Raw genomic sequence first — 19,389 nt, 5'->3', positions numbered from 1 at the left:
AGAGCTCGAAGGGTCACCTGTCTCTTTGGATGAATTATACCACATACAATGAAGAAGGTTCAGGAGGTAGATTCTGGGAATGTCTGTTTCTCAAATGGGCCTTTTTATGTGGGGCCGTTTCTCCCCATCCCTCCCCCTTATGCTCTGCAAACCTTTTATGCCATGCCCAGAGAGGCAGAATTGTAAGTTGTTACAGGCAGAGCTGCTGGCACCTCCTGTCATTTCCCTTTATAAGTCTAGTTTTCTGGTTTTTATTTCTTTGCCAAACTGTTCATGCTGAGACTTTCTATACCTTATATCTGCCCTGACATCTAACTTGAGGGCAGCAAGTGGCTTTTCTGTTAAAATCAGTAATTTCTATACAGTATGTATTTTTAGCTGTATTTTTTTATGTCAAAGGCAAGATATCACTTGACTCATTGCAGGCTCAAATTCATTGTTGTAACAAGGCCTACAAATTAAGCCAGCTGTAAATATGTTGAGAGCCTTGTAGGCAGAGAAACAAGCAGATGGAGCATGTTCTTTGTCTGATTTGCTATGTGCAAAACGCTGCTGTCTCTCCAAATGAACTGGTACTTGGCCTTTCTGGGGTCTCCTAAAGAGAGGAAGCTGATTGTCTTGGGTATTGCAGTGCCCACCCACTCCCAGCATGTCTAGAGGTTAGACTGAACCCTTCCTCCTGTTCAGGGTGTACCCATGTGTTGGAAAGAAAGTTAACAGTAGTCCTTCTGTATCAGCAACCCCAAAGGGAACTTCCTGAGGAAGCTGAATTGTTCACTCTGTACTTTTCCTCTTTTCCTGTTTCAGTGCAGCATGAGTGGGAAAATGCTCTTCTGTCCTGTGTTCTGCCAGTTTTGTATTTCTTCATTACTCTTCGTATATTTTTACAGAGACTGAGAGTATGAAGTAGCAGTATAATATAATATTTTAAGTGTACAAGTGGGCAAAGTATTTTAAGACAGTGATGCTCAAGCTAGAACCTTTAATTGGTTGTTCATATATATCAGAGGACCTGACCATCTAGCACTGGAGAGGCAACTGAAGCTGATGGCGGAAATCCTCGTATGGACAAGATGCAACGTACTGCATCCCTCTGAGAGCTGTGAAAGCAGTGGAGTGGCATTTGGCAATAGATCCCTGAAAGCCCCCTGTCCTCTTGTGGGATGGAATTATGATAAGCTCAACATTCCCAAATCACCCAACAGTTGCTGCAGACTCTCTTCTATCCAGAGGGATTAAGGCTGTCTAGCAGCCCTGCTTCATTCACACAGCTCAGTGCCAGCAGAACTGCTGTGTTTGAATGTGCTGGTGGCATGTCACTGTAAAGCACAGCTTTGCATTTGTGTGACAGGACACTACCCTGGTTGCCAGGCCAGCTGTTTTCAGAAGGAAGAAAAAAAAATCTTGTGGTTGAGTTATGGAATCATCCCCACTTAGCCAAATAATGTCTTCAACTCCATCAAGTAAGATTGAGTTATGTCTTTAAATGCGTGGCTTTAATTTCATAGATGTTCAGTACCAATTTTTTTTTTCCAGTTCACCTTCATGTAAACTTCCTATTCAAGGAATAGCCAATCTATTTAGACTTCTAAATTTTGGCGACCTCATCTCTGGTGGCAGTAATTTACTCAGGCTCATTTTGTGTTATTCTGCAGTGATATTTAGGATTAGCACGTTCCTTTAGGACAAACCACAACTGCTGGAAGAGATAGGGAGTAACTATGTATGTCAGGATTTACTTCATTACGAGAAGACAGTCAGTGAACCAGCATAGAATTTGGTTGATTGACCTCACCCAGAGTGTGAGCTTTTTTTGAGTATTCACACGTCTCTATCAAGGCACCTGTTTTCCTCTCTTTAATCCTGGCCTTTCCTTTTCTTTCTGCTTGAGTTCCCTGGCAATAATGCTCTAGGGAGAGGCTGTTGTTCTTTAAGCAGAGCTTGTTCTTTGGGTTTTTCCCCTGCCTGTCTGCAAGATGCAGAATTCCTTGCCATTCTGTAATCCAAAATCTTGTTACTCGGGCTTGATAAATCATCTTGACATGTAGTTGGGCAGCTGAGGTGTCATCTCTGAAGTTTGACTGGCTTTTCAAGTTAACCTTTAATTATATCGAAGACATTCTGCAGTTTTTCAGACCCCAACTTCACACATTAATGCAGCACATCTTCCGTGACAGAAAAGATCAGATACTTTCAACTGATCACGTTCTGCTTTCACTTTTCTCTTAGCCTTAATAATAATTTCTACATTTAAAAAATAGAATAGTGACACGACAAGCAACCTGTCAACCTTGTTCACACCTAATTCTGTCCTCAGAGTTTACTCCGGGTGGATCAATGCACGTCTGTGCAGTTACTTCTGGTTTCATATTCTTCTTAAGAGCCAAACCTCATCCTAGATCCTTAAATCAGGCAAAAATCTCATTGAAACCGGTGGGAGTTTTGCTTTGTCTGACTAATAAAGTATTTGAGGAGGAGTGTAATGCTTATGGATCGGAGAGGCTAATTGTACAGGCTTCAGGTTGGTTGTGCAGGCAGGTAATGTCTGGCAGTTCTTTTCATGCTGGGTCTAGATCTACTAGCAGTCATTGGCTGTCCCAACCTTTAATTTTTGTGTGAAAAGATGTGTCGGTATTCACCCCCACCCCAAAACAAATAAATAAATAAAGAAATTGCTTTTTAGACCAGAAGGCAAAAAATTAACTTTTGACTTTGTATTTCTGGAACTCGTTTTGTGGCTTACTTGTCTGGTAGAGATCTACAACCTGTGGGCTAGCGCTTAAAAATTACTGTGATATTGGCTACCAATTTTTTGAGACACCTGCTTCAGTTTTGAAGACTTGTTCTCCTGAAGTGCCAAGCATCCACATCTGGCGCTTTCATGTGGGCACTGGGTTCAAGGTGTCTCCGGTCAGATACTCAGTTTTAGAAAGCTTTTGAAAATATTGATCATAGAATCCAAGGCATGTGTCGTGGTCTGTAGGTCTTCGTAAGCTCAGTTTGTGTGGATTAAGACCGGAGAATAAAAATGATGATACATCTTCATTTACAGGCTCACATAGTATTTGTAAGTAATAGAAAGCATTACACCAGTGGGGCTGCTTTCAGAAGAGGAACACACGATATTATTTTAAAAGACTGCTATATACGTTTAATTATTGGAAGATATTTATACAGCTTCTAAAATGGCAGATTTATTCTCTGTAACATCTAAAAGGCCAGCACAGGAGCTCACGACTGCCCTTCAGTGCCGCCTGACCAGGACTGATTCTAATCTGGACTTTGTTTGCTGCTGTAAGGAGGAAGAAAAATATATGATAAAATAAGAGAAAGAAATGCTGAATCACTTTTCTTCAATTAAGGCTTCACAAGAAAAGTCTATTTTTAATCTTAGCAAATACCCTGGTGTCTGATCTTCTGTGAGTATTTATACTTCTTTATTTTAATAACTCCCCTCAAGGCCAATATGAGCTAAGCATGTAAATCCCCAGAGAACTGAAGAAAAAAGCAATCGCATTCACTTAAATGTAAAAATAAACCATTTGGCATGTTTATGCAGAAAAGCATCTCATAAATTATCATTACTTTTTTTTTCCCCCTCTGTCATCTAGTACTTTCTTAGCTTGATTGAAGACACACAGAGCTTCCTGTTTGCATCTTTCTGCTTTGAAGTGACGGTGAATAGATTCATTAAATTAGAACAAAAAAAAATCTGCTAATTTGTTGCTTGTCTTCTCTTTCAAATGGATGATCTAAAAGGCTGAAAGTATTGTAGTTGTTGCAGTGCTGCTTGCAGTTTGTTGCAAGGGAAGTAACCTCCATCAGGTTTTAAAGCAGTGTTTTCCTTCCAGCAAAATCTCCAGGTCACAGCTCTTCCAATTACATGCAAAAGAAGACAAAGCTAGTCTGGGGAGCTTTCTCTTTCAGCAGCAAAGTTTGCATTTCTTTTAATGTAGTTAAAACATTTGACAGGAGAGAGTAGGGTTTAGTGATGTGAGGTGATTTCCAAATGAGTGTTAGCTTTTTGCTGACCTACTTTTGACTAGTGGTTTATTCTTGTCCATTACTTTTTGTCATTGAATAATGCTGATGTATTAAGCTGTGTGCTTCAAGGGCATTGCAAAATTGTGTGTAGGGGCAGGACTGAACTGTGAAAGTGTGAATTACTCTATCAGATCATACCCAATTAAAAAGTGACAAGCACAGCAGGAGAAATTGAAAGCAAGGTTTATCTTTCATGTAACATAAGAAGTCACTATATCGGTTAGAAACAAAGTGAGTGTGAAACAGATTCTCCACCTTTCCTCATCCCTCTACAAAAATTAATAATATCTGCTGACTTTATTATCTGGAAGAATAAGCCCCTGAGTTGTAACAGCTCACGTTGAAGGATATTATGGCAATGGCAAGAGAAGGGGAAGTACGGCAGCCATACATCTTTAAGCTATCTGCTATCAAAGCATGCGCTGGACCTCAGGTCAGTTCATTGGGGATTGACGGACAGGGAGTTTGGAAAGAGTGATGGTAGTTTATATAAAGCTGTAGTGTGTCATTAAAGGAGGACTTGCAGACTTGCAGGCGCTCTGCAGTTCTGCAGGAAGCGTAGGAATAAAAGCATGGTAAGGAAACAGAACTTCGACTGAGCCCTGCAGTTGTTATAGAACTGCTACAAGCTAAGGAAACTTATTTACTCTCCAGTACCATTGCAAAAATCCTTATATAACCTTTTGTGTGACATTCACCAGCACTCTTCTAATGGTGAGATGGGTCTGTGAATGTATAAATGAATGCAGTTTTCTATGTACACTATAATCTTCCAGAATCCTGGTAGGTCAAGGCGATGTATTGCAGAACCTGTCTGATGTTGAACCTGGGTTAAAGATGTTATGGACAAAATTGTGGTGCTTTCCAGAGTACTAGGGTTTTGGTGTGTATTTGGTTTGTTTGGTTTGTTTTGGGTTTGGTTTGTTTTTGGTAGGTTTTTTGGGATGTTGTGGTTTGGTTTTGTTTTTGGGTTTTTTCCTAATTCGACAAACTCTCATAAAATAAAGAAAAAAACAAAAGTAAACCAGCTTTGCAAAATGTGTCCTGTATTTGCTATTGGGATGCGGACTGCCTCAGTGATGTGTGACTGCTGTGTGACCAGGTGAACACCCCCTTCTGCAGACAGTCAATGTTAGGTTGACCCTGATGTTTGCTGCTAATGGCATTACCTAAGGGGTTGCCGTTAGTGAACTCCTGCGTATGTGTGTATGAACACAGCTTTACTACAGCTGATTTTGTTAATGCCAGGTTTTCAGATTAGGCTTTAGTGTGTGACATTCTACTTTATTAAGAAAAAAATTACAAAAAATAAGAGGGGAAAGTGAGAAATACACAAAGAACTTGATATGTGTAAGCTGTGTTTGGAGGCATTGTATTGTAGGGAAGATGGGGGAGAAAGATGAGTAAATTTATAGGGTACCTGATCCATGCAGCAAGCTTTGCCTGTAAAAACAGTGATGCTATGTAGAATGCATGTTCATACAAAATATATTTAATTGTTTTACAACAAATTAAGAATTTAAAAGTAACCAACTGATTTACACTCCTACTAGACTTGGGGTTGGCAAGCATCTGTTAGGGAGGGGAAAAAATGTTATCATAATGTGAAAATTGTTATCCTTTAGAAGTCTCTGTTTTCCTGGAAGGGGATTTACCTTTTCCCCCATTTGTACCCATGATGGAGTACCAAGGGTCATCCAAAAGAATGGCTTTATTATTGCGTGTTACGGTAGGTAGTTTATGGGGGGTTCTTCCAAGTGAAGAAGGGACTCATATGCAGGCAATATCTAGGTCCCAAGTTTAAAAACAAACAAATAAAAAACCCAAACCACAAAAAAAAATAAAAATCACATAATGATCTTGAATGGTAGTTCTTTCCATTCTGTAGTGTTTTGGTTCTATCAGTAGTTTGATACAAAATTCATAACATTTTAAAGGGCTTTTGTGCATGGACTGACAAATTGCTTGTTTCTCCTGAGGTAAAGGTGAGGACCTAGCTGTGTGGATTTTCTTTTTTTCTTTTTCTTGGGTTTTTTTTCTTTTCTCCTTTTTGTCAGGAGGAAACTGGTATAAACTGTGCCTCTGTTAGTCTCACAGTTTTTCTGGCACAACCAAGAGGTTAATGCATTAATTACTGGTTATATTAGTGCAATACAGATACAATAGACTTTTAAGGGAAAAAAAAGGGATAAAACACCCACGCTGTAATTTGAATGTGGAAAAGATTAATGGAATTCTCATTTCTAATTGATATGTGTAAAATTTGTGGGTAAGAGATGAGTTGGTTTAAACAGAAAATACAAAACTGTACAGTTACACCATTGTCTAACTTTGACTTCGATTTTGCAGTGACCAGTGTAAAAGAAAATGCTGAAAAGTACATGGAGATGCTGGAGGATAAGCTACATAGGTAAGGATGTAACCTTTGAAACCTTTTTTTTGAAACCATGGAAACCTTTGAAAATTAAAAAATGCTTTTTAACGCAGCACTGATAGGCATAAAAGCGTCAGGGAATGTTTTGGAACTTGCATTAGAATAATACCAAAAAATAATTCAAAGCTGGAAAAGCCCACAAGTGTTGTTATGAAGACCTCTGTCTGTGGCTGTGTTCAGCAGCTTTGCCACCAGCCTGCCAATGGATGCAGGTAAAAGCAAGAATGGCTGCGCTGTCTAGACTGCTCTGGAGCAGTGGTGGTACAGCCAGAGAAAAGGGACCATGGGTGCAGTTGGTGTGCATATCTCCAGCACCGCCTGCGGGTGCTGTGGTCAGCGGGGTGAGCTCTTTGAACACCCAGAAGCCCTGGGGATGTGAGAGCTGGCTGAAAAATCACCCCTCTGTTCCTATGCAAAACCCAGCTTTGAGCTGAGCCAAGGAATCCTTTACCAAAATTCTGGGCATCTTCTACAACCAGTGACTCTTATATAACAGTTTTGAAAGAACGCCATGTTGGGGGATTGTGGAAAGCAAATAGAAACCAAGACAATAATGGAGATATTTTAAGAACTGAATCCTAATGCAGAATTTACTTATTTGTATGCCTTTTTTTTTTTTTTTTTTTAATTGGTAAACAAATGCTAGCGTTTATATTTCCTTCTCTTGCTGTGTGACGGGGGCTTTAGATCAACTCTCAAATTTTAGGCTCCTCCTTGAAATACAGTTAGCAAATGTTGCAGTGCTGTTGTAATGGAATCTTCTATGTTAGTGGACTTTGCCTTGCACAAGAATATTTGCATTGGAAAAGGCTTTTGTAGGCTGTAATTGGAGTTTGTGTCTTAATAAAACACAACTTGACAAATTAGCACCACTTCCATTTCTATGAGTGATCAAGTATAATTAATAAACTTGTTGCACTCTTTTTTTTTTTTTGTTTTGTTGTATTCATAAAGAGAGGGTTGTAGATCTTTAGATTTGCGCAGTCATACTGTTAAATATAGAAGTATTTCTTTTGCATAACTCTTTAAATTTAAAAGTAGTTCAGAGCTGGTTGAAAAATGATGAAAACAAACCTTGAAGATCGAGCTGTGTGTCTTGTGTGCTGCCTGACCTCCTCTTAATAACATCTATATTCCACATACTCCAATCCATAAGTGTAAGACAAGTCTTAGGAATATTCTGTGGGTTGTCTTTTTGAAAACCCTGCTTTTTATTAAAAAAAAAAATATAAGGTATAACAAGATGTATTGATGTTTCTAGGCTGTATGGATTTAACTGACATACCAGGCTCCCAGAAGGAAGTAAATTTCTCTTTAAGTATTAAATAATTTGAGAATCTATATAGTTTTTTTTCTGCTTCTGAGGATTTGTCACACAGAATTTGCAGCTCTGGTTCATTTTATTTATGCTTTTTTAGTGCTTTTTGAGTTGTCTACGTGGACTTTTCTGCATCAGTACCTTAAGTTGCAACACATTTTTATGTGTTTTGATAGGTGTTGTTAATGAGCTTGCAGCTTTTTTTTCCCCTCTTCCTGCTGTTTGTGGGAGAAAGTTCCATGCTGAATTGCTGGTATTCAACCTGCTTCTGTGGGGAGTATCATTTCAGGGGGAGGATTACAAGTTAAACCCTCTTTTTGGCACTGCTTTGTATTTTAGAAGCATTTTATTATGAACAGTATTTGACCATTTCAAACTTCCCATAGCAGATGTAAGAGTTGTGGAATATTGTAATATAATTTGTTGCTTTTGTCTGCAAGGGTTGGTTTTCCTCAGTACCACATAGGCCTGTTTCAGTCTAGATTCTCCACTGCAGCCAGGCTACAGGCTTCAGACTTTTGCTGTTAAGGTAAGTGTTCTTCCCAGCATATGTTGAAGACCCAGATACATGAAGTCCATGTATATTGCTGCAACTGTACTGGTGCACTTAACACGCACTTCAGAGCTTGCCATCAGCTTCTCTAACAGACTATTGCAGTGTTGCCAAACTTGCAATATTTTCCTTCCTGCCCTTAAGAATTAATAAAAAACCCCCAAACAACCCCCCAACAACAACAATCCCTAAAACTCACCAAATAAACCCAACAAAAAAACTCCCCAAAAAAATCCACTGCAGTGCTGGCCAAGCCTGGGGATCACAGAATCATAGAATGCTTTGGGTTGGGAGGGATCTTAAAGATCATCCAGTTTCAACCCCTCTGCCACGGGCAGAGGCACCTTCCACTAGAGCAGGTTGAACAGGGCTGTGGATGCCCCATCCCTGGGCAGCCTGTTCCAGTGCCTCACCACCCTCACAGTGAAGAATTTATCCCTAGTATCTAATATAAATCTACCCTCTTTCAGCTGAAAGCCGTTCCCCCTTGCCCTATCGCTACAGGCCCTTGTGACAAGCCCCTCTCCAGCCTTCTGGCCGGGCCCGTTAGGTACCGACAGGCTGCTGTAAGGTCTCCCCAGAGCCTTCTCTTCTCCAGGCTGCACAACCCCAAGTCTCTCAGCCTGCCCTCATAGGAGAGGCATTCCAGCCCTCTGATCATCTTCGTGGCCCTCCTCTGGACCCCCTCCAGCAGGTCCATGTCCTTCTCATGCTGGGGGCCCCAGAGCTGGATGCAGTGCTCCAGGTGGGGTCCCATGAGAGCGGAGCAGAGGGGGAGAATCACCTCCCTCGACCTGCCGGCCACGCATCTTTGATGCAGCCCAGCACACGGTCAGCTTTCTGGGCTGCAGGCCCACCTTGCTGGGCCGTGTTGAGCTTCTCATCAACCAGCACCCCCAAGCCTTTCTCCCCAGGGCTGCTCTCAATCCATTCTCTGCCCAGCCTGTATTTGTGCTCGGGATTGCCCCCACCCACATGCAGGACTTTGTACCTGGCCTTGTTGAAGTTCATTAGGTTCACATGGACCCACCTCTGAAGCCTGTCAAGGTCCCTCCATGTGGGATCCCTTCCCTCCAGCGTGCCAACCACCCCAACAGCTTGGTGTCATCGGCAAACTTGCTGAGTGGGGGTGCCCTCGATCCCAGTGCCCATGTTGCCGACAAAGATATTAAACAGCACTAGTGCCAGTACCAACCCCTGAGGAACACCAGATAGGAAAGATTCAGTCCTGAACCAGTGACAGTTTTTCAATATGTGCAAATGGTATTATTCTAAAAATAGTTTATCCCAAGTAATTAAGGACTAAGAATTTCTTTTAACGTTGGTGGGTAGAGAAAATCTCTAGTGATTTTACCAGAAAGAAGTCTCTAAGATACTACAGCTTTAAAATCTTTTTATATTTATGCTAATAAAGTGGCTATAGATACTTGTTTTTTAAAGGTTCTTTGGACTTTAAGTAATTAACTACACCTGCTTTACAGCTTCAGTAATTAAAAAAAGTAAGTAAGAGCCCAAGAGGCTTTTTTTTTCCCTCCTCTCCCCTCTTAGAGAAGTAACTTGACAGACTTTTTCGCTTTTTTTGGGTCTTCATATATATGCTCAGATTACTCCTTAATATAGATATATATCCTAACTTAAAGAAAGACTCTCTAAGGAAAGTTTAAAAAATAAGTTTTATATTTACATTGTAGACAGAGGTAGAATTTACATCTGGCTCATTGATGCACTTTTTTTGGATGCCTTGGAAAACAATAGAGGATCAAGTCTGTGCAGCATTAATTCAAATAAGCTTCTAAAGTTAAAATAATTTTGGTGGGTAATGTTTCAAATAGAAATAACCTAGATTCAAAACCCTTCAATGTAAAATATAGCTTCACATATGGTAGAACTGTCAGAAATGTAATTTTTGATCACTTTTATAGTAGAAGAGAATTAATGAAGAAAACTCAGACCAAAACAGCTTTAATAAAGATTCAGGTTAAAGTATCAATTTTATAAATTAAAAAGTTGTTTCGTGTCGTGTCCCACCCACCCCCACCCCCCCCCTTTTTTTTTTTTCCTCTTTTGTTTAGTCCCTTAAGACAAGTTTGGAACATATCCTTCTTCTAAATTTTTTTTGTTCCTTTTTTGGAGGTGGGGGAGGGAACCTATATTATTCACTGGAGTGCCTTTTTTTGTTTTGTTTAACTTTTGACTGCACCCTACAAAATGCGTCTGTTCTCAAGTAGCATAATAAAATGTTAATCTGTTTGATTAAGAACAGTACTCTTATAGCCTTGTACATACAGAAAAAAAGGGAAAATATGCATTGACAAAACAGGAAATATGTCCAGTATCTGATAATTTCACCCCAAAGAAGACTAACCACCCATTAAGTATACAGATTACGTGACATTGTTTTTTCCTTTTAAAATATAGCTTGTTTTCTGAGCAGGGGATTGACAGTTGTTGAGGACAGTGTCCTTCAAGAAAAGAATAAATAAATAGCACATGTAATAACCCTTCAGCCTGTCTCTTTTTCAGTCACCAATATACATCAAGCCACTCCTAGAGTTTATATATTAAATTACTAGCTGCTCTTTTGAGACTGTAAACACCATTGCCATGTCTTCCATGGTAGCCCTTGCAAATCACTTACATTTTGTTAGTAAACAGGAGATGTGCAAAAGTGATTATAGTTAGGATTATGAAACTGTGTTCAGTGAAGACATCTGCCTGAATAGCTGTAGTGCAAGAAATTTTGCTCGGATAAATTCAGCTCATCACTTGAGCCATTCAAGAAGAGAAGTTTAGTATAGTTGTCTGATCTAGCTCATTGAGAGTCAGCTGAGCATCTTCTTGTGACACCCTTGTTCTTTAACAGAAAGTGTATTTCTTCATCCCACTTCTTTCCATTCCAAGGGAGGGATCTGCTGGGGCTTTGTATCATTACTGCGACTAAAGCAGGCTTCGACAATTTAACTCTAAGAACCACCAAGTTCTGTCATAAATGAGCTTAAGTCATGTAAATGGTTGAGGGTCATGAATTTAGCCTGGAAAAGAGAGCTATAAAGCCATAAGAGCAGAAGATTTGGGTTGGGATTTTGTGCTTAAATGCTGTCTCCTAAATCAATGCTTAAATAAAAGCAGCTGGATTTTGCAAAATGTGGAGTATCAATAAACACCTTTAAAATCAGTGGAGAGTACCATGTTACTTTTATTTAGGTACTTAGATGTGAGAATCCAAGTCTAAACTGTGGTTTGTAAATATGCACTTGTTTTTGAAGAAACCAAAGAAATAGTCTCTTTTGAAACGAGCAGAAAACCGTTTATATGTATTTCTGCATGAAAAATCATCATAATCTGAGTTTTTTGCTAGTTCTTACATATCTCAATGAAAGTCATGTGACCTGCGCAATTGTGTCTGTCACAATTTATGTGTTCCCTGCATCTCCTTATATCTCTGTCCTTGCTTCAGTCTATTTCCCTTCTGTTGCAGAGGGAGCTGTGAGAATGCGTGTGCATGGAAAGATTGATCTGTCTGAGCACTGTATTTGGTAGCTGAAGAAATGAAAACAAGAGTGTGGAACAAGGTAAAATTAAAAAAAATAATTATCTTTCAGACCACTGCCCTGGCAGAAGCTAGTAAATGTTCCACAGTAAATACAATTACCTTATAAAATGCTTTGCAAAATCAGGAATTTGATTACATCACTGAAACATGCAGCCAAAGGCTTTTTAGCTCAGTCTTGCCTTTGGAAACACTGCTGTGCTGTTCTTGTAGTAGTAGAAGGAAATAAGCCATTTTATTTTAAAATAAGAACAACATTTTTTTTATACTTTCCTTTCTGTACTTTTTTTTTAAATACTCCTTTATACCAAAGAAAACTAAGGTTAAATTAATGGTGCAAATCAGCTTTATGAGATTTAGGATGAAATAACAATGCTTTTATTTTTCAAGCATCCATCTGCTAGATATCCGTAGAAGCATATTTGGGATACATGGCCCTTGTGAAACTTATTAGAAACTGATCATCTGTGAAAGTTTGCACTCCTAAGCAGATGGAGTAAATGTGGCAGAATTGTTAGAAGAGAGCGTTATCTTCAGATTTCATTTTGTGTGCTGGGAATGATTTGACATTTGCCCTAAGAACTAGGGGTTTTGGCTTACCACGTATTTCCTGAGTGGCGTTACATGTTAATGTGAAAGTTATGCCTGAACCATAGCTTGACCAATTAATGATAGATATGATATTTAATGAAGGAGCATCTTAGAAGCAAAAATACATCTTAAGGGGGAGGAAGGCAGAGAGCAAATGAAACATCAGGAGAAACCAAAGATCCTGGGACCATCGTTCATCCTTCTGCATGTACTCAGGGTGTGTGAGGGCCAGACCTGTCATGGAGAATTGAACCCTGAGGCAGCAGAAACCGCAGAAGGAGCTGCCTTTATTGCTAATTAAACAACGAGGCATTTAAGTGTTTCTTGAGACTGAAATGATTTTCTGCAGCGAGGTTGGGTCCCTGTATCCAACTGGAGCTTTTTAGCCTCCTGCGTCCACCCAAAGTCCTGCCTGGAGTCCGATGCCATGCTGTTGAGGAGCAACAAAACCTGCAAGTTGTCCAAACCTGCAAGTACAAGCTTGCAAATATCAAGCGTTTTAATGACAAAGCCCCTCTGTGGCCATCTACAGACCCTTACCTTCTGTAAGGGTAAGGTTCCACCTCGGGCTGCTGGTGTTCTGCACGTCATGGTGTTGAAAGCCTGGAGGAGGGCTGTGCTAAGGCTGCTGAGTAAGGCTTTCCAAAAAGCTTTTCCCTCTCGTATACACAGCAGCGCAGACATGCCTGGGAGTACCAGATGGCCTGCAGTAATTTTGTGTGACCTGTGACCTGCCTCGGTTGCACTGAGGGTCATTTCAGCTGCTGGTAGTATCTTAGGAGTGCACAGATAGGACTGAAATACCATCTTTGCCTACCTCCCCCCAAGACTGTGTGTGTTCTAGTGCGCTTCCAAGAGAGCACACAGCCCCTGTCCCTTGCTGGATAATGATCTGATCTTATTTTGCTTACCAACAGTTCTGCTGCAGGAGTGTTAAATGCAGGTTAGACAAAATATTAGATCTTTCTAGTGACTCATTTAGTCCCTTTTTTCTTCCCAGCTGGTCTAAGTCATACGCAGCTGTGAGAACATTAGCTCTGAAATTGTGAGCAGCAGACACTTTATATGCGGCGGTGCATTCCTTTGTATCTCATGGCCCACATGGTGATGGCTTCTAAATCCCTTATCATAACTGCCTCAGGATGGAAACAATTTTTTTGTACCAGCCGAGGTAAAGATGACAGACATTTCTTGAGCTGAGGGAATTTAATGTGATTGTACTGTTCTCCAGGCCTCGAAAGATTATGCCGTGACTTCCATTCATCACAAAAACGGGGCTTTTTAGTGGCTTTTTCTAATTCCCAGATAAGAATCATGAAATTATTTTGGGGGAATAATATTGTTAAAGAATAACTGGTGACAATTACACAGAGGTGTTTTATTGAGCTATTTTCTCTGCTTTTCTGCAAGAATGGGAAAACAAATAAATACACCTGCTAGTAAGATGCGATATTGCAATGACTGTGCTTTACTGTTGTTGCGTGATTCAGCACCTGGTAACTGGGCAAATGTACGTAAAATCTTTCTTCTTTTAATCGACTCTCTTTCGCTGTTTGTCTTGGTTCCTTTTTTGTTCAACAGCGTTTGTTTTCATCTTAATGGTGGCTTTTTATGACTCACGGACACGCAGTACAGGAAATGTAGTGGAGCCTTGCTCTTGCTAAGTAAGGTATGCTCATCTGCGCTGCTCCTCATTCACTGAGGTGAAGGGAATTGTGTGTGATTAGGACAACTTGCATTTACTGAAGAAGCAGAAGTTGAGCTCAGGGTGTGCTTTACCTGATCTCATACACCTCTGATTTATTTTTTTTTAAGCTTTTCAATCAAATGTCACTCAGCTAGCTCAGAACAAATGTGGCTGCAACCTAGTTGCTCCGTCTGCTAGGCCATGCATGCATTCTGTATCAGAAACTTGTGGTTCTCTCAGGCAGGCAGTGTTTTTAATGCGTTTGAAGATGTGATCTTCACTGAGCTCCATCCCTTCAGAGAAGATGTCTGATGTCCTGAGGGTCCCATGCCATAAGAGGACAAGTCAGGATTAATTGCCGTCACATCACATTTCAGTTCTCATGACAATGAACAGTTAAAATAGTTACTCTCTTCCCTTATTATTCATCCTGTTAGCTTACGTACTAAGTCTCCTTTAAAACTTACTAAGTTTCAGCAATGTTTCTGGGAGCAGAGCTGGGTATGAATGCTCTGAATAGCACAGCACACTGAAGGGACAGTGTTTCATACTGCTGATGGTCTCAAAGCTGGTCTAAGATGCTCTTGGAGCACAAGCAAAAAGGCTGAGTGTCCTTGCGGGTGCATAGCTCGCTGTCTCATCTCGTTATGGCTTCTCTGCTGTTCCTGTCTGTATGGGATACTTCTTTTTTTTTTTTTTTGATACAACATCAGTTATATAGGGGTCGTTTCCCAAAGTGTGTTGTTTGCCTGTGACTTCAAGCTGTTCCTTATGGGTGACCCTTACCTCTCTGGAAGAGTGCTGTTGGGTGGCAGTGAAATCACTTGTGTTGCCTGCCCTTGCAACAAAGGGCCACAGGACTAAGTCTGGTGTGATTATCTTAAATACTGAAAACGGAGAACACAATTAGAAGTTGATGCTACTGGAAGTGGATATGGTAAATAACTTGCAAGATTTGCAAAACTGGAAGAAATTTTTGCACGCTTCTGGGACATCTGAAGGTGTTCTGCCTTAACCATGGTTTGCTGCTCTTTAGAGTAAAACAGTCCCTTCTGAACATACTGTGAGGTTTTGTCATGCTGATGGGTTCCCATAAAACCTTTAACCAGCATCGCCAACAAAAACTTCTCTGGTTTCAGTAGTCTTGAAAAAGGATTGCAGTGTCACCAAACCCATACGGAGATGATCAAACACTTCACTTTGGAGAATCAGTTCGCCCTGTTGTGAGCAACACATTCGCTTTGTTTCAGTTGTCTTATTCTTCAGTTTACATGAGAGGCAATGCCATAAAACTAGCGTTATTGTTTCTTAAAGGCTCACGTTTTCCTGATATTCTTTTCTAGCCTGAAAACATCAACTGATGTCATAGCACTTACTTTGCTGTGGAAAGGTGATGATATCATGAATTCAAGGATTATCACTTCAGCTGTATAACTGGTAACAAGAACATAGGAACTTGTGAACAAACCCAGCATTTTAAATAGATTTTTGTAGGGGAGAGAAAAATTGGCAAGATCCCACTGATCTTTTGTTTTAGTATTATTGTAGTGAGGGAGGTTTATTTGCCCAAAATATTCATGAATAAAGGGACCTGTGAGTAATGAAAAGCGAAATATTAAGTGTGGTAGTTAATAAATTACAGGTGAATTTGGGTTTTTGGTTGCTGTGTTGGCCCAGCCTTATTTGAGAGATACATCCTCTTTTTTCAATAGTTTTGGAAACTTAATTTTCACAATGGTGCATCCAATTAACAAAAAGGAAAAACTTAAGTATCCTTTCTTACTCTATTTCTTTTTTTCCCCCTCTGCTTTAAATGTTTGCCTGCTTTCTTGTTTGCTGTTCTTTAATTGCTCTGTCTTGAAAGAGAGAGGGCTTTTTGATTCTCCTCTTGGTCTTTCCTTTTTGTGGCTTCTCTGTCTCCTTTCATTCCACTTGTCTCATTTCCACTTTGTAAATTTTATTCTTATCTTCTTTCTTTTGTTTCCAACTTTATTCCTTAGCACACCTGTTTTTATGTGCCTCCTCTCTGTATATTATGGGGCGGGGGGGTGGGGGGGGTGGGGAAGCTGGATAGTAAGAATATGAGAAAGCACTTGATTTACAAGAATATGTTCTCAGCTTTTAAACACAGCAGGTGTTTTTTTTCAAGGTAACTTAGACTTGCATGACCATGATACAGGTTCTCATTAAATGTTCTTATTGTCTTCACAGTCATTTGTGTTGTATTTGAAAATGTTTGCAATGTCCTGAAAGAGTATTGTATCTTGGAAGCTCTTAGTAAATTTAAATTTAAATAATCTCACAAGAAATTTGATGGTATTGCTTAATGGAGATGGACTAGCCTAGATTAACTGGGTCTGGAGGAAAGAGGAGAATCTTTGCTGTTCCTTACATTTCTGGATGTGGGAAGTGTAGCTAATGCCCACAGGGGATGGAAATTGAAATCAACTCTGGAAGTGCAGCAGATTAGAATTTGTAATCATTCCTCTGCAGTGTAATGCACATTTCATCCTCAGGGTGATCTGGTGCCATGTGCTAGTGGAGATCCTCTGACAGACAAACTCGTGGCTTGTGCCAGGGTGCAGCTTCTGCTTCCCATCCTGCAACCTGTGTCTGTCAGCTCTGGCAGAACTAATATTTATACCCATCTATAGATGAAATGCATGTTCAATGAGCAGTAAAAATGGAGGGCAAAGAATGCAATCTGTTTCTTCCACCAAGAGAAGAAATATAAAAACAAACAAAAAACTCCCTTATTTCTTCTTCTGTCTGTGGCCTCCACAAGGTAGGAGACAGTTGCATTGTTGGAACCCATATGTGACATAGCAAGGATCTTCTGGGTCTGCAGTGATACAACGAGTGCTTGCTGCAAGGGGAGGAGGACTGTGTCTTAATTCCTGAGGGACCATCTGTTGGCTGAAGCTGTGGAGGGAGGTTTTTGCAGAAAGGGAGGGATGTGATGGGGAGGATTTTGTGTCCAGCAGGTGTCTCTGGGAAGGGGACTTAAAGTGGAAAAGTAAATTTTGGTTTAAGTCCTAGTAGAGTTACTGTTGCACCGATGTATATTTGGTATATGTTGTGCCCTGAGCGTTTTTTTAATGACTGTTTGGCTTCTATGTGAGAAGATAAAAAGTGAAGAAGGGCACAAGAATTACAGGCTTAGCAGTTGCTGTTGTTGTCTTTTTTTTCTTTTCTTGGCATTTTGCCTGTTCAGGGATGCTGGATCACAAATATTGATTTCTTTTTTTTCCTTTTTAATTGGGAGGTGGGGGAACTGTGGCACATGACTGTACTGTTTTATGAGAAGTAGGGGAAAGCTCTGTTCTTTTTAGATTTAAAAATGTTAGATTTAATCTCAGCATTGAAACTAGATCTGCTTAGGAAAAAAAAAAGGTCACATTTTGGGCCAATTTCCACTATCTCTTAAAGCTTTAGAAAAAGCAAAGTACATGGTCACTCAGCCTTTAGTAGCTCTCTGTCCACATTAATTCAGGTTTTGTCTAGGCTAGGGCTTTTTCGAAGTTACTGAATTAAGTTCAGTAGTTAGTGTGCAGCATTGGCAAAGGCAAGGTGACAGGGGATTTTGCAGCTTATTCACGGACAAGCTTGCCTGCCTGCCCCGCTTGCCTCCAGGGTCTTTGTCTTCCATTCACTTTATACTCAGCATAGCAAAAATCATCAGAGGGCAAGGCTGAGTCTCCCCTTCTAAAAACAGAAAGTATTGCCCTTGCTTAAAAAGAAAATGTGGTGAAAGTTCATAGCTTCTCTAGCTGTTTAGTAATTCTGATTTTGTTAGGAACTTTTCTTATTGTGTATGCCTTTTTCTTACGCTGCATTGTTCCGGTGCTGGTCAGTCACGCCTGAAAAGCTAAAGTTCAACACTTCACTGAAACTCATTAACGTCACAGTAGTCCTCTCCACTGCAGACTCTTGCCTCATCAAGAATAAGTAATTCTACATCACTTTGCTGCTTTAGTGTGCTGAGATTTCCCTGTTTTGGGGCAGAAACAATGTTTTCCTTATGTTTTTTTTTCAATCACTTGTGCTTTTCCTTGTGTTCTCATCTTTTTCGATTTGATTGAACTACATGAATTTTATTAAGAGTTTGAAATTCGTATTCCTCAATTTTTTGGTTTGTTATTGTCGATGCAGAGAGGATCCCATTTTGTTAACAGTGAATGTCTAACATGACTGACAGCCGTCATGCTGCTTCTTCTTCCTTGAGAGTAGGTTACATCGGTTTTGATTTGGAAACCTACACAGTTTTTCTCATAGATAGCTACGCTAACATCTATTTGCATTAATGAAGGGAAGGTTGATACTATGAGCTTTGGTGATTGCTTCTAATAGTTTTCCATTTCCTATGCAAAAATTCTTTTGCTGGGAGATAGTTCTGTCTCACAGCTCCATGGTGCTTCAGAAAGAGTGTTCAGCCACTGGCGTCATCCTAGGATTTTCAGGGGATGTTTGCAGATAAGTTCCAAGACTGTCAACGTGAGAATGCATTTGCAGTGTGCTATAGCTGGGAGGAGTTACCTTTGGATACTCTGTCAAGCCAAAGGACAGTGGTTTCATCGTCCCATCCAGATAACAGAGAAAATTGGTGCAGCAGGAGGTCCTAGAGTTATTTGTAGGTGTTTACTAAAAGTGTAGTGTCAGGTGAGAAGCACTTTAGAAACTAGGGACTGAGTTTGAAAAATTGGTAAAATGACATCAGCTTAAGCAGATGACTGCTTCCAGTAATTTTGTGGGGCTTTTCCCAGCCTTTTATTTTCACTGAGGATAAGGTGAGTGCATCATGCAAAGTGCTTCTCTTTGGCCACCAGCATCGCTGGGCCTTGCCCAGCTCTGCCCTGCTGTTGCCTTCCCCGTAAGCTGATGTAATGCAAACCTTCACCTACCTTAGTTGTGGAGATATGACTATGTGAGGAGGGGGAGGGATGTGCAAAGCTGTCACCTCTGTGTCCACAGCATTAAGCTTTTGCTCTCTTAGCAGGTCCCCTTGTTGTCTGTGTGTAGGTGAATTTACATAATGAGAAAGACTTGATCCCTTCTGCACTTGGCAAGAAAATTGTTCAGAGGTAGATGTGTATTTTCCTACTGCTGCTGTTTCTGAGTGCGTCCCTGAAAACAAGACATGAAACCATTTGTGCATTTCTCAGAAGTTTTGTCATCTCTCTTGAGCAGGATTGCTATCAACAGTAGTAATGGG

At 40.3% G+C, this 19,389-nt stretch overlaps 1 protein-coding gene across 2 annotated transcripts in view; it reads left to right on the top strand.

Moving 5' to 3' along the window:
- DISC1 (DISC1 scaffold protein) overlaps window positions 1-19,389 on the top strand; it is a 204,441-nt gene that overhangs the window by 147,802 nt on the left and 37,250 nt on the right. For both annotated transcript variants that reach the window (XM_040598953.1, XM_040598952.1), the window contains exon 10: window positions 6,394-6,454. In XM_040598953.1, the coding sequence (XP_040454887.1) occupies window positions 6,394-6,454 (61 nt within the window). The remainder of the gene's footprint in view (window positions 1-6,393; window positions 6,455-19,389) is intronic.

Source organism: Falco naumanni, chromosome 6 (genome assembly GCF_017639655.2).
Source record: "Falco naumanni isolate bFalNau1 chromosome 6, bFalNau1.pat, whole genome shotgun sequence".
Lineage (NCBI taxonomy): Eukaryota > Metazoa > Chordata > Aves > Falconiformes > Falconidae > Falco > Falco naumanni.
The sequence above is the reverse complement of the archived record's forward strand: the minus strand, read 5'-3'. Positions and strand labels throughout refer to the sequence as shown.